Source organism: Podarcis vaucheri (genome assembly GCF_965113315.1).
Source record: "Podarcis vaucheri genome assembly, chromosome: 10".
NCBI classification, from domain to species: domain Eukaryota; kingdom Metazoa; phylum Chordata; class Lepidosauria; order Squamata; family Lacertidae; genus Podarcis; species Podarcis vaucheri.
Window position 1 is genome coordinate 65,562,566 of NC_138748.1, and position 15,646 is coordinate 65,578,211.

Below are 15,646 nucleotides of genomic sequence, written 5' to 3' on the forward strand. Positions count from 1 at the left end.
AACTTTTCCATGGAGAGGCATTTGTGCAGAGCTGAGCGTGAGGCACTTAACCCGAAGGTGTAACGCAGGCATTCTTTTGCAGAGATAATCTTCCTTTGGAACAGTCTGTAGAGCTGAGAATATAATTTCTGTGGGTGACAAAGTGTTTTCTTTCTCTTCTCCCTCTCCCCCCCCCAAAAAACCCCCCGCTTTGGAAGGTGTCTGCCACTAAGTACAGTGGGGATCTTTATCATCCGCTGCCTGATTTGTGATTCCAAATGTCCTGGGGAGAAGAGAATTGGAGAGTATCAGAACCTCCCCAGTTTGCCCGAGCTTTCGAGAGATAAAATATAGTGCATTACCCTTCTGTATCACCTAAACCTCTTTTGTTCCCTTTTGAATAGGACGATTAAACAAAGGCCGACTAACCAAATTAAAGTATAAAATGAACGCTGAGATATGGAGACCTTGCCAGCAAGAATGTTAATGAATGAAGTTCACTGAAGCCATGCTGGCTAAGTTTTCAATACTAATAGTTTTATGTGCAATCTTTAGATCGCCGTGGGGTATTTTCCCTCCCTCCCTCCCTCTCTCTCTGTTCAGAAGTTTTTAAAAGTCTAAAAGTGGATGCATTTCCATGCCTGCAGAATGAAGCAGATAATGTTCTGAATAACGTCTCTCTCTCTCTCTCTCTTAACAAATGGTGTCAGTCACTCTCTCTCTCTTTAGGAAACAATCTTGATTTAATGCAATTGTGGGGGTAGGGAGCCTTGGGTCTGTTTGCCATCTTCAAGGCATGAAGCAACTGTTGAGCCATGTGCTCAGCAAATCAGATGTCGTAAAGTGCAGCCTGGCAGATTGCTAGCCAGATGGGTGCGAGGTGGAGCCTTCAAAAGACCATCACAATTCTTCACTCGGCTCTCGGCATCCAATATTTCCTTGATTAGTAGTATCTATAACCTGTTCCTCTGCCCACAAGCTCTCACGGCAGCACACAACTCGTTAAAATGCAGCCACCACCTTGGACAGCTTTAGAATTAGACAAATTTTTGGAGAAGACTTTTAATGGTTACTAGTCATGATGGGCCTGTTGTTTTTGTCCATGGAATTTTCTTGGCAGGGATACTGGAGTGGCTTGTCGGTTCCTGCTCCAGGTGGATCACGTTTAGTCAAAACTCTCCACTATGACCTGTCCGTCTTGGGTGGCCCTGCACAGCATAGCTCATAGCTTCTCTGAGTTATTTAAGCCCCTTCGCCACGACAAGGCAGTGATCCATGAAGGAGAATCTTGCCGACAAAGGTCCGTATAGTTAAAGCTATGGTTTTCCCAGTAGTGATGTATGGAAGTCAGAGCTGGACCATAAAGAAGGCTGATCGCCGAAGAATTGATGCTTTTGAATTATGATGCTGGAGGACTCACTGGAAGGACAGATCCTGAAGCTGAGGCTCCAATACTTTGGGCACCTCATGAGAAGAGAAGACTCCCTGGAAAAGACCCTTATGTTGGGAAAGATGTTGGGCACAAGGAGAAGGTGACGACAGAGGACGAGATGCTTGGATAGTGTTCTCGAAGATACCAGCATGAGTTTGACCAAACTGCAAGAGGCAGTGGAAGACAGGAGTGCCTGGCGTGCTCTGGTCCATGGGGTCACGAAGAGTCAGACACAACTAAACAACAACATAGCCAAGAAAGGGGAGAGGAGAAATTGGCTGTGACATGTTGAGAGGCCTGTCCCCACCCTGATAAAGCATTAGGTGCTTCCCTAATGGATGAGGGGCAACAAACTGTGCTTGAATCTCAAGAAGACGAAGGCTCTTTGGGTGGGTGGTTCTCGTGCTCAGGAAATAGGCAAGTTACCTACCCTGGATGGGGTTGCACTCCCTCTGAAGGAGCAAGTGCATAGCTCGAGGATATTCCTGGAGATACCCTGGCCAATAGAGGCCCAAGTGTCCTCTGTGGCTACGAGTGCTTTTGACCAGCTGCATCTGGTTCAACAATTATGGCAGTTCGTTCCTGGGCAAGGTTAGGTTGACCACTGTAGTCCATGCGCTGGTAACCTTGAGGCTGGATTACTGTAATGTGCTCCACATGGGGCTGCCCTGGGGTGTGATTCGGAAGCTCCAGATGGTTGCTGATGGAGGCATCTGGTCAAAAATGTGTGACACCAATTTTTTAAAATTAGGAATTGTAGGTGCCGAAATTCCAAGGGAGCAGAAAAGACTTTTTATGTATGGAACGACAGCGGCACAGATATTGTCAGCCCAGAGATGGAACGAAGACAAAGTCCCTGCCAGAGAAGAATGGCAAATCAAGTTGGTGGACTATGCCAAAATGGCAAAACTGAGGAACCAGAAAGACCAAAACTTTAATAAGGAATGGGGGAAATTAATAATTTACCTTAAAGACCACTGTAAGCAGTTGAAAACATTAGCAGGACTGCAATAACACTTGTACTGTAATGAGAAATATGGACATAGCGGAGTTAGAAAAAATGTGAATTATTGAAAAAAGATGCAGTAGAGAAAGGTTTAATAACAGAATCTATGGAGGGGAAGGTGGGAAGTCCAGAGGTTAGGAGGAATCTTTTAACTGTGGGTATGTTGTGGTGGGATTATAATTTTAAATATGTAAAACAAAAAAATATTTTTTAAAAAAGAAAATGTGTGATGCCATTGTTAAAAGAGCTGCCTACTTCCTACCGAGACGGGTTCGAGGTTCCTGATTTAATTTACAAAGCCCTGAAGAACTTAAGTCCAGGGTATTTTAGGGATCGCCTGAACCCTTATATCCCAGCTTGATCACTGAGATTACGCGCAGGAACATCACTGGTCATTTCCCAAGTTGGAAAGGCTCATTTGACAACAAGAAGAATCCGAGTCTTTAGTGTCATCAGCCCAGTCCTATGGACTACTCTGTCAACACAGATTGAGCAGGTGCCTTCTGTACTAACTTTCAAACAGCTGCTGAAATTTGTTCTAGTCCGCCAGGCCTGTACAGGCAATTAAGAAGACATGCTCCAAACAATGGTTAACCTGCGTTTAACTTTTTATGGCTTTTATTGTATGGTTTTGTTTCACTGCTGTAAACCACTGATAGTATAGTGGCATACAAATAATACCGCTCAGTGTAACTTTCCTGCTAAACGTAATAAATGAATATATTTACAAACGTTGCCACAACCATCTGCCCCCTCCCCAATGTTTGCTTGTGTCCAACGGAGGTGAAATTTTGCGTCTGAATGGAATTTCCCCCCTGAATTTACAGGTGTTGCCCCTGTGCATCTACTATTAGGGCCCTTGCACTCATCCGAGTTTGTTCTGCCAACCTAGCAGTTTGAAAGCATGCCAGTGCAAGTAGATAAAGAGGTACTGCTGTGGCGGGAAGGTAAACGCCATTTCCATGCGCTCTGGCTTCCGTCACGGTGTCCCGTTGCACCAGAAGCGGTTTAGTCATGCTGGCCACATGACCCAGAAAGCTGTCTGTGGACAAATGCCGGCTCCCTCGGCCTGAAAGCGAGATGAGCGCCCAAACCCCATAGTTGCCTTTGACTGGACTTAACCATCCAGGGGTCCTTTACCACTTTACTTTTTCTTTTCCCCATGAGTTTAAACCCTCTGCGCCATTTTGGAGCCACACATTTGTTGAAATTTCTCCTTGGGCTGTATGCAAAGGTTCCCTTCCTCCAATGCAAACGACTTTTTCCAAAGAAAGGAATCCCTCCATCAGAAAAAGCGGACCTACAGACCCAAAATCTGCACCTGGTCTCTAACGACTGGGGCTATCCAGTCCTCGACTCTACCCAGTTTTTGTGGCAGCCACAACACTTGAAGCGACAAGAAGTGATGGTAATGGAGCCTGCCAACCAAAGTGGGATTTATTTATTTACTTTTCATGGTGGAGCTGGACCAGCGCCAAGTGATATTGAATGCACCAAGATTCCTCACCCAGAGAGAAGCTAGATTCTTATAGAAAAACAACTCAGTTACCGTATTTTTCGCTCTATAACACGCACCCGACCATAACACGCACGTAGTTTTTAGAGGAGGAAAATCCGTAGACACCCCACCCGTAGGCATTCCCTCCATAACACGCACAGACATTTCCCCTTACTTTTTAGGAGGAAAAAAGTGAGTGTTATGGTGCAAAAAATACGGTAAGTTATAAACATTCCCTTTTAAGTTTCCTTAAATGCAATGCAGGAGGTAGGATTCACATTTTTTACAATAGTTTATTTACCTCTTCAAGAAATGCAGTGAGATGTCCAGTAACGTTTACAAGATTTATGGCAACCTTAGTTTTTCTGCTCTCTGACAATGGACACAGATAACATACACCTCATGAACACTCTTCATTTGCCTTTAAAAAAAATAATGATCAATGTAAAAAGGCTCACAAAACAACTACAGCTCCAAAGGAGGAAAAGTTGTGGCTGCAGTGCTGACTTAAGCAAATATGAATGCGGTCAAGCCTGATGACTTACACAACAATCTGGAAATAGGGAGGTGATCCCAGCTCAAAATTCTTTTGGTACTATTAAATTTGGTAAACTCTCCTTTTGTACAGCTGGTGAACTTTGTGGCATTTGGGCTTTATATACAGGAAACTGGCAGACCGTATCTGAAAACTGCAGGTGTCAACTTTTTAAAAGAGAGATGTGCTAATATGTCAGAGCTTGGGCAGCAGATGCCATTCAGAGAGAAGCAGCACGCTGAAGGCCTCGCGCACAGTGGATCCGCCACAACATGTGGCATTCAGCTTTCCGGGTTGGAGAGGAAGCTGAGAGGTTGCTGGAACAACCTCCTGGCTTTGCAGGGCTGTGGGCAGATGGTTGGTAACAACGGTACACTCTGATCTCTCTCTCAACCCACTGAGGGCAACCGTATAATAATTGCAGATATAGAAGGTGAAGGAAGTTGAGATAAGTAGTGAGGAGTCTTCACCCAGAGGCACATTTCAAGCCATGCCTGTGGTGGTGACCCCTGATTTATTCTGGAAAATGAGGACCTGCACAATGGCACGCAAAGTTGGCTGGAAGAAGACCGGTCTTCCCCTGGGAAGCGTTGCAGGGAAAAGAGATGGACCTCCTCAGATACTCAGCTTCTTCTTTACCCTAAACCGTATCTTCTGCATGCACCATTCCGTTCTTTTGCACCTCACTCTTTTGAACTGTGGTGGAGCTTTTGCATGGCATTTACCCATTGCAAATGTTGCATGTGTGCTTAAATGACCGTGTTTCCCAGAATATACAAGGAAGTGTTAGGCCCTGTCCTTTCGCAAGCATTGGCTCCAAGGTCACTGAAAGCGTGCAGGCACCACTCAGAATTGTCAACACTGTGCATGCATTCTGCTGTTTAAACCCAACGGTCATTCTTACATCTGCATGTGTCTTCAGGTATGGGAATAACCCAGAAGGTTGCATCTTTAAAGCATACCTTGAGAAGCAGCCCTGAAAAGTAGGTGCATCTGGGTAAGCATTTTCTAAGCTCCGCCCCACACTCCATCAGTATATTATTGGGGAATTCTAGAAAATGCTATGCTGTACCTTAAAAATAATGTAAACCGTCCTGCTGCAATCTTTGAAAATAACAGAACCTCCAGAGTATCTGCCTGAGGAAAAATCTGTTTATGCAAATAACTTGGACACGCCTGTGAAATGTGCAAGCGACAAAGAGGGCAGAATGGGAGGGAGGAGGGGGCAAGAGTCTATATCACATTTTTAGAGGCTCAAGGAGCGCAAAAACACACAAACACAAAAGAAGGAAGTTGGCCACCATAGAAACTTTCCCGTCTTTTAAAAAAATAGAAGTTATTTCACAAAAAGCTCAAGCATGTTTATTAAGGTTAGGTCTTAAAAATCAAGGAGGGGCAGGAGGAGGAGGGGCGAGAAGAAAAGAGGTTTCATATATTCTTGTCAGAAAAATATTTACCAGGAAGCTACCCCACCCTGTCTTTAATGATTATCTGGCTACGCGGAAGAGAGAGCTGCGGGAAAATCATTTGAGTGGCTCCCAAGGGACAGCCGCCCACATTTGGGAAGACTGTCCTGTTTCTGAAAGGACAGAACTCTGAAGAGGTGGAGGGGAAGCAGCTGGAAGAAGGGCAGCAATATGTACAAGTGTCAGCAAAGCCGTGGCCGATCAACACAGCTCTCTTTGGCCATAGACTCTCTTGGCTCTTCAGCCGGTGAGTTCGTGGCAGAGAGTTCCTGATCTAGGCCAACACCGTTTGACGAAGGAGCACCAGGGAGGGAAGGGCAAGCAGCCAGCTCAGGGCGGACAGTGTGCATTTGTCCCCGATTCTCTCAAGAATCACACATCCTCAAAACTTGATGGCGACGAAAGGAGTCAGGGCTGAAGTGCTGCAGCGACAGTCTGACCGGTCTCCCCAATGGCTTCAGTGTGCTCTGTGTTTCCCCTTCTTGTGTTTTTTATCCTTCTTTTTGCTGGCACACCTGGAGCAGAACCACTGCATTTCTTCCGGGGGAGCAGCCGTGATTCCGACGCAAAGCCTGTGGGTTGGAGAACACAAGAGGCAAATGTAAGAAAATGAATGAGGGTTCCCAATAAGTGAAACACCAGCTGTCGTTTTTAACTAGGGCTGCAAGCTCTACTCTTTTGCAATTAATCCTAGAATGGAAGAGTTGGACGGGACTCTTAGGGTCATCTACTGTAGTCCAAACCCTTGCAATGAAGGAATTCACAGAAGCTTGTTTTGCAGATCTGACCCAGTTATATTGTGGGAAGGGACCCTCTCACTAATCTAAAACGGGGATCAGACAAATTAAATCACAGATAATCAAAAACCCAATGACATAAATAACTCCTGTTATTTAAAACCTCTGGGCACTGCATTATGCATTATTTTGCTTATGATAAAGGGATGATATCTGGGTTCCATCATAACCATCTTAATTTCTCACATACACCTAATAACTCATGAACTATTATTCCTTTTCCTTTTAAACCCTTCTTGGCTATGAATAAAGTAAGATACTGAATAGGTAAAATTAAGGTCAGCCCAAGTTACTCCCTTATAAAAAAAAGTTATTTAAATGGCACGGTGTCACTGTATTAATGCGTTAAATTTATGGCACCTGGTTTGAATTGTAGTTTATGAGTAGTTTTGTAGTTGTCCTTTATAACAACTATGCTATATTCAAAATGTGTGCCTGCAAGTAAATAATGTAATTTTCTTTAGGACATTATATTTTGGCCATTCAGACCCCGAATTCATTGGTTGTGCTGTGTTGCATTTACAGTGGTGCCCCGCAAGACGAATGCCTCGCAAGACGAAAAACTCGCTAGACGAAAGGGTTTTTCGGTTTTGCGTTGCTTCGCTAGACGAATTTCCCTATGGGCTTGCTTCGCAAGCCGAAAACGTCTTGCGCTTTTTAAAAAAAGCCGCTTGAAGAGGCGCAGTTGCGACGGACCGTGCTTCGCAAGACGAAAAACATCGCAAGACGAAAAGACTCGCGGAACGAATTATTTTCGTCTTGCGAGGCACCACTGTACCTCTCCCCCCTCAACCCACTCCCCAGAATTCACTTGAACGCCTTTAAAAATTCCACCCACTTTGGAGCAACTGATACTCTTATTTTAAGATGATGCAGGTTTGTGAAAAAAACATTTCAGGTTTCTTTTGTACCCTTTCTGCGGATCAGTTATAACTCCAAATGCACAAGATGATTAAGAATATCAGTTAACTGATCCAGTCCCCCAACTTGTGGAGCGGGTCTAATTTTGCAGCTGGAAAAAAAACTCGTTAAGATTTGGCTAAGCGTAGAATTAAGTTCAGCGGGACGCGGGTGGCGCTGTGGGCTAAAGCCTCAACGCCTAGGGCTTGCCGATCGAAAGGTCGGCGGTTCGAATCCCCGCGGCGGGGTGCGCTCCCGCTGCTCGGTCCCAGCGCCTGCCCACCTAGCAGTTCGAAAGCACCCCCGGGGGCAAGTAGATAAATAGGTACCGCTTACCAGCGGGAAGGTAAACGGCGTTCCGTGTGCGGCTCTGGCTCGCCAGAGCAGCGTTGTCACGCTGGCCACGTGACCCGGAAGTGTCCCCGGACAGCGCTGGCCCCCGGCCAATAGATGTGAGATGGGCGCACAAACCCCAGAGTCTGTCAAGACTGGCCCGTTCGGGCAGGGGTACCTTTACCTTTACCTTTTAGAATTAAGTTCAGATAGCTTCATATCCCGACTTCAGTCCCGTGTGAAGGGAGTTCAGTACTGCACATAGGGCAAACAGCCAGCACACAACTCTCGTCTTTGTCACTACTGACAATCTGGTCTCTTTAAAAGTCAACCAGCAGTTGGTTGGGACATTGGAGCCATCACACTGTTGGCCTCTGCTGCCTCAGGAATGGCCGGATTCAAAAGCCCGTGAAAATATTGCCTGCTTCATATAAGGCATGGGAGATTGTAAAAGAGAGAGGTAGCCAAGGACAGATAAAAGCTATTCTCCGGCTTGACTTTAAGTGGCAGGCACTCACCAGTGGTACCAATCGTCACAGTCGTCGCAGCCTATCATCGCACTGCCATCATCTGGCTTCTCGCAGCCGGGGCAGATCCAGATCTTGTTCCCCCATTCGTCTCGGATCTGGGATAAAAAGGCAGGGGAAAGTTGATGGCTTAGGGGTGTATGTGTGTTTTTAAAGGCACTTCATGCAGCCAATTACTTCCCAAAGCGATTCAATAGAGAGAAGATTATGTGCCACCACACTCTATTTACATAGAAGACTCAATTTATGAATGTGTGTGTGTGTGCGCGCGCACACACACACACACACACACACACACACACACCCCTCCACTATAAACTGTTTCTATATATACATATGCCTGTTGTTTTTGACCATGGTATTTTCTTGGCAGGGATACTGGAGTGGCTTGCCGGTTCCTGCTCCAGATTGAGGTCACAAGGAGAAGGGGATGACAGAGGACGAGATGGTTGAACAGCATTTTCGAAGCTACCAATGTGAGTTTGACCAAACTGCGGGAGGCAGTGGAAGACAGGAGTGCCCGGCGTGCTCTGGTCCATGGGGTCACGAAGAGTCGGACACAACTAAACAACAACAATATATACATATACATAACGGTTTTGCACTTCCACATGACTCAGGAAGCTGATATCTGGTACCCGTGCAGACCTCCTGAATACTAGAAAGTACCCCAAAACAGTTGCAGTATTTCCATGTCACTTCCAGGAAGGTAGAAACCCAGTGCACACACAGCCCAAGATATCCTGATTATTAGAAGTCTAAAAACGGGACTTTCACTTCCCAAATCTTATGGTAGAAACTTGTGACGTGCCATTTTATCTCATAATCCAGGCCAGCAGAGACTGCTAAGCTGACCACGAGATGTAATGAATGCTGTGCAGGGGGACATTGCTTTTTCGCACACAAGAAAGAGAAAGGAGGTCTTGGTGGAGGATCTTCTGTAAGTCAGGGTGTGGCTCTTCTTTACCCATAAAAGATCACGACCCATATATGCCCGCATCTCGCATCTCTGCCTGCGTGTTGATATGTGTGCAAAATATTTCTGACTTGTGGGTGGGGTAGAGGCACCACTAACTGTTTTGGGGTATACCTTTGATATTTGCTTGCCGCAGTGAATGAAAAAAAATCTCCATTCGTTTATTCCAGTGGTTCAAGCGCTGCACAAACTGCAGAAGACAATCTTGATGACGTGTCCCTAATATATACAGTCTGGGGTGCAGGTATTGCTGTGTTATTACTTATTAGCCAAACTCTTCCAACTCAACTAACTGATAAGATCAAGGGTATAAAAATTGTTACTGAGTAACTTTCCATTCCTTTGACATTTGTGCCATGGCTCCGTTTACTGAAGGGTAAATGGAAAAGAGAGAGAGAGCGAGAGAGAGAAAGACATAGAAGGTTTACAGCATTCAGAAACAGGCTGGTGGAATCTGCCTATTCCATTCAATATGGAAGCATATTCAGAATATGACAAAATAACATTTCCAGCCATGCCGTACATTGCAGCTGTCTCCATAGCAAGCTGCTTCCGGTAATTTCTATAGCATGTGTAATTTCTATAGCATGTACAACGAGCTTCTCGTGTCATCACTCTTTAAAAGTTTGTTTTTACAAAATAAATAAAATAAATAAATCTCTATAAAGATAAATCTGATAAATGAAATTATAGGGTAAGTTTACAAAACAGTTGACAAATCAAGTATTAACTGAATAAATATCTGATAGAAATCATGAAATTCGCCCCTTTTTAGACTGAGATGACTTCATGACTTCTGTGAAAAGCTTCACGTGCGAGAAAGGATACAGATAATTATGAACACACGCAGAGATCTGTGTCGTCCTTTTTGCTACACAGCCAACCCTTCCTCGCGGCTGCTTTATTTTATAACTTGGGGGGTTTAAAATGCTTCTATGGATGCAAATGCAAAAGGTGTTGAGTGCTCTCACTGGAGAAAGAAAGGCCCACGGCTTGGGCCTCTGAGTGCTGGACTAGGGGCTGGGGGGACACGAATTTAAATCCACACTCCTCCACAAAGATTGATGGGTGACCTTGGGCTAGCTGCTCACCTCTCACCCTACCCCGAACCGCAGAGTTGCTGTGGAAGTAAAAAGGGGGCAGAATCAAGTGGGCTGTCTCAAGTTCCTTAGAGGAAAGGCAGGATGTAAACGTAAGAACAGGAAGCGACCAGTATGTCTGCCTTAGGTCTGTACCAGGAAGCTTTTATTGTCCGATGTGGTGTTGTTGTTAACAGTCTGCTGGAAGCCACCCAGTTGGATGGGCGAGGTACAAGTAATAAATTATTCTTATTCTTATTCTACGTCTGGTAAGTGCCCAGATGGGAGACCCCAATGCATGACACCTTGGGCTCCACGATGGAAAGGAGGAAAGACATAGAATAAAACGAACGACTGAATGACTGAATGAATGAACGCTTGCATGAAATCAAGTTGCCTTATATACTGAAGTAGGCCACTGGTCATTCTAGTGCAGCGATGGAGTGCCTCCAAGTCCCATCAGCCCTAGCTAGCATGCCTAATGATCAGAGGATGGTGAGAGTTGTAGGTCCATAGATCCCCCACCCGTGATCTAGCCCAATATTGTTTCCTCCAACTGGAACGGCATAATACCTTCCTTCTCCTTCTTCCTCAGAGCCTTTTACCTGGGATTGTGCAGCCTCTACGTTCAGCCTATGGTCCCTCCTCAACCATTATCCATCTTAAGGAACTTTGATTGTATGGAATGGGTACCTACGATGAGTTTTCTCAAAGGCAAAAGGTCCCGCGGTGAAGCATATTACTGTAAGTTTAATGGATCACGTGCAGAAATTACACTGCAGTTTGCTAGCGAAGGAGGAAAGCCTCACATGCTGGAAAGCATAAAACTGCAGGCGCAGAATGACTGTAGTCCACAGGAGTGCCGGGGAAGTGTCTAACCTGCTTGGCCAGTTGTGTTACGGAAACACTGGGTAAAATGGGCCTTTCTGGCCAAAGGCAAACAAGGATCAATTACAAGCAACTGATTTGCAAGGTTTTCCTTCCTGCTTCACAGACTGAGAAGGCTTAGAAAGTGGGCCTTGAGTCCCTCTACCGTAGTTCTCACTGACAGAGATGGTGGCTTTGTGATTAAGACGTGAACTGGAGCTAAATCCCTACCTCAGACTTCCTTGTTTGGCTACAAGATCAGTAACTCCGCCTGTAGTTCAGTTGTTCACCTGTGACATGGGGAGGGAACTTCCTTTCTCTTTCAAACTCCTATTTTCTATTTCCTTTCTCTCTGAATCTCCTTGCCTAGACCTCATTTTGAGGTCTGATATTTTCTGAGCCAGATTTATATGGCACCCAGCAAAAAGAGCTGTGGCCGTTTGCTAAAACCTCATGAAATCCTAAAAGTCACGCATTTCATTTTATGGATTGCTTAGTCTTTAGTATTTCTGCTGTGTGTGTTGTGTGTTTAAGTGTTGTGTTTATGTGTTTCTAAGTTGGAACCAGAGCAGGTTAGCTGCACTTAAGTCCTACTGAAACCAATGTGAAAAGTTATTCATAACTAACATATCTTCAATGGGTGCAACTAGCTTGCCCTGGCTCTAATCCTGAGTGTATAACCCGGAGGGCTAAACATTTGTTCTTAAACACATCACAGCAATTATGTTTACATGTGAAATGTGAATATTACGCAAACACAGGCAGTCAATCAGGACTCCCAGCACAAGCCTACTCTGTTTAGAGCTATAGATCTGCTTTTCACCCTTTATGTGCTTATTATGAGAAATGCCAATGATTGCTGCAAAAAGAGAGTGAGAGAGTATGGTGCTACAAGCTGATAATGCAGAGATCTGAATTCTTTTACAGGTACTTAAAAGAGCAAAGTAATAAAAAATGAGATCCCACAAGCCTTGCGTTACTTAAAAGTTCATAACTATGAAAAGGATTTCACAATCAAACAGGTGCTTTAATATTTTGGGCATATAAATCTCCATCCTCTGTTATACAGTTGTGTACTTTTCCTTGTTTATATCTGCTCTACCATTCAGTTTTAAATGACACACACATGTAGGTTTATACACGAGGATGCATATAGACATCTGATAAATGTCCAAATCTGTGAATGATACTATCTGCTATGAATTCTTCAGGTTTTTAAGGAGGACAGTGCCAAGTGCCCAAAACCTGTATATTCACTGGTTATTTCAAGCCAATGAAGTGCCTCTGGTATATAAGCAGATTTAATTTCTGCCATAACTGTCACTAACCGAAGGGCAGGTGTAAATGCTAAAAACAAGATGGAAGAATAAATAAATCTGGTTTGGGTAATATGGCGAATCTATCATGGCAAACGCTGGACTTCCACCTGAATAAGGCTGAAATCTGGTTATTGGCCAAAGGTGCTTGGTCAGCCTTCAGATTTATCAGGAAACATCAGCAATGCATATCTCATGTACTGTAGTTTGTTTTGGACATTTACCAATAGGCCTCAGTAAAGTTTCCTGTTTCACAATAAACATTCACAACAAACATTCTTGTTGACTCTTTGTTGCTGTCGTCCTTAAGCAAAGATTACTACCATCTTTTTAATGCACATAAAATTCTTTTATTCAGAAGGCGATACAGGCTATTGCTTAACACTCAAAAGCCAAATAAAGTGGGATAAAGAGTGTATCCCTTCTAAAGCCCAGGAAGTGCTTCAAAGCAAAATAGCACTTTAGGTTTTATTCACAAGGTTACAAACATGAAGACAAGGATGTTTAATAAACTTGGCATAAATCGTTTTGAAGGAGGTCATCAAAGCCTGAACACGTAGGTCTCATAACAAATAAGTTAAACTTAGCATGGGTTATTTGAGTTCAGTTTGCTATAAAAATTAATAGCTCTTAAGTCTCATTTCCACAACTATTTATGTGATATTGAAATGATTTGCTGGAAACAGGTGGACTTATGGACATGCTATCAAAGAGTCCCCGAACTGGAATAATAATAATAATAATAATAATAATAATAATAATAATAATAATAATAAATTCTTATAGCACCCTATACCTGTGGAACTCAGGACAGCCCACAGCATAACATTATAATATAAACAGCACAAAATACATTAAAAAACAACAACAAAGAGAAACCAAAAATCCCTCCCATGTTTTGTTAGCCCCAAAATGGAAAATGAGTGCGGTCCCAACTAAAGAAGAATGGCAACTTAAACTGATGGAATATGCTCAGCTTGCGGACCTAACGAATTGAATAAGAGAACAAGAAGAACATACGTTTAAAGAAGGTTGGAAAAAAATATTTATTGAATATACCTGGGGGGGGTGGAATAATTGTGTACACTCGAAAACATTGGTGGCATTCAGATAAATTCAACAGTGTAAATACGTTTTGATGGATGTGATAATGGAATACTGAATGGTTTAGCTTATGTAAAATATGCAGTGATTTATGTTATGTAAAATGAACCACGGAAAGAGAGGAAGGGAAGTCACTGATATTTTAAGGTTATTTAAATGAATACTCTAAATTGTAAAACAGAAAATTTAATAAAAATTATATGTGTGTGTGTGTATATACACACACACATATATACACATATACATATATATACACACACACACACACACACACACACACACACACACACACACATATGTATATACACATATGTATACACACACACACACACACACACACACACACACGTGTGTGTATTTATATGTGTGTGTGTGTGTGTGTGTGTGTGTGTGAACATATATATATATATATGGCACCGGATGTCAATCAACCAAAGGCCTGGTTGAAGAGGAACGTATTCGCTGGGCTCCTAAAGGTGTTTAATGAAGGCGCCTGCTGAGCCTCCCTGGGGAGAGCATTTCGCAAGAGGGAAATCGACACACATTTTGTACTGAAAAGCACCCATGTACATACCACGTAATTACTGACAGTCTCCGTCACCACACTCCTAACGGGTCCCTTGGAGCCTCCCACAGCAGGCACTGCAGGAGACGGTGGTGGAATCGCAGCTGGGGAAATGATAGCAGGAGGCATAGGAAGAACCCCGGGAGGAGGAGGCGGCGTCACGTGGACAGGAGCTGGTGCCGGGGATGGTGGAGGGGGCGGCGTCTTGGGCCGAGCCAAGACCGATGGTTTAGCCTCCGGTGCCGACACCACTTTGCTGATGACGCTGTTGGACAAAAGGGGGGAAAAGAACGGATGTAACAGTGCACTACGATGATGCCCAGAAAAAAACAGAGGAAAACCCGCCACAGATTTTTATCAAGGCAAGATAGCCCTTGAATAGTTTTCCTTCCCATTCATGAACCATATAGTGCTAAAACCAAATTTTGAAAATGTGCTTGCTTAAATCTTGCTGATTTTTAAAACTGCATTTTATTGCTTTTTCACACTGCTTTGAGGGTCTTTATGAATGGAAAAGCTGCTCCTAAAACAGGGGAACACTCTTTGTGCTCTGTATCAAAATGTCCCAAAAGTCACATGATAAAGAAAATTTGAAAAACCTGCATTATGGCTTTCATCAGATTACTATGAAAGCAGCCATATCTGTTTAGGATCAATAATGTATATATGCAATATATAATCAGCACCCAGATATTAATTGCTGCCTTTGCTAGAATCCATCACAGGGTGTTGTTATGGTAAATACATGCTAGAAGTAAAGCACTGCGCTGGCAAAGGATTGAGGCAATCAATATTTATTTATAGACAACTGTTTCCTACACAGCAACAGGCAGATAAGTTATCAAATGGAAGAGAAAACCACAACTGATGAGGGAAAGGAGAGAACCCACAAGATTAGTCTAGGGTGGAGCTTACAGAACCAGCAGCCTATGGACAAAGGCCATATCAAAAGATTACAACTGAACAGTCAACTTGTTTAGCTGATCCGAATGAGCTTATGTCAAGAACCCAATCCTGTCTCGATTCTGAAAGCTTAGCTAGCAGGACAACGATGCTGATTTTGCAACGTTTGCCTATGAACGGAAAGAAAAAGATCCCAAGCATGAACTGAAGGAAGACAGGAAGCAGATTGGAGTTGCCATTTCACATACAAACCAGCATTTCCAGTCAACATGGGTTGACAATAAGGACAAATAAATAACAGATTATTTCCAGCTAAATTAGATTAATGGGCCTAAGTCATGCCTATCAATGTCAATGGGTCTA

The 15,646-nt window shown here is 43.7% G+C and overlaps 1 protein-coding gene and 1 long non-coding RNA gene across 3 annotated transcripts in view; one reads left to right on the top strand and one right to left on the bottom strand.

Annotated features, from left to right (window-relative positions):
* Window positions 1–1,482: 1,482 nt before the first annotated feature.
* On the top strand, window positions 1,483–4,351 carry LOC309541499. The gene is made up of 2 exons (XR_014223756.1): window positions 1,483–3,967; window positions 4,139–4,351. It is a non-coding gene; the product is annotated as an uncharacterized lncRNA (long non-coding RNA).
* A 1,435-nt stretch (window positions 4,352–5,786) lies between these two features.
* The window catches only part of TAF3 (TATA-box binding protein associated factor 3), a 132,755-nt gene continuing 122,895 nt past the window's right edge, over window positions 5,787–15,646 (bottom strand). For both annotated transcript variants that reach the window (XM_082238801.1, XM_082238800.1), the window contains exons 5-7: window positions 14,390–14,645; window positions 8,465–8,571; window positions 5,787–6,488 (exon numbers count right to left, since the gene is read on the bottom strand). In XM_082238801.1, the coding sequence (XP_082094927.1) occupies window positions 6,374–6,488; window positions 8,465–8,571; window positions 14,390–14,645 (478 nt within the window). In that variant the 3' untranslated portion in view covers window positions 5,787–6,373. The remainder of the gene's footprint in view (window positions 6,489–8,464; window positions 8,572–14,389; window positions 14,646–15,646) is intronic.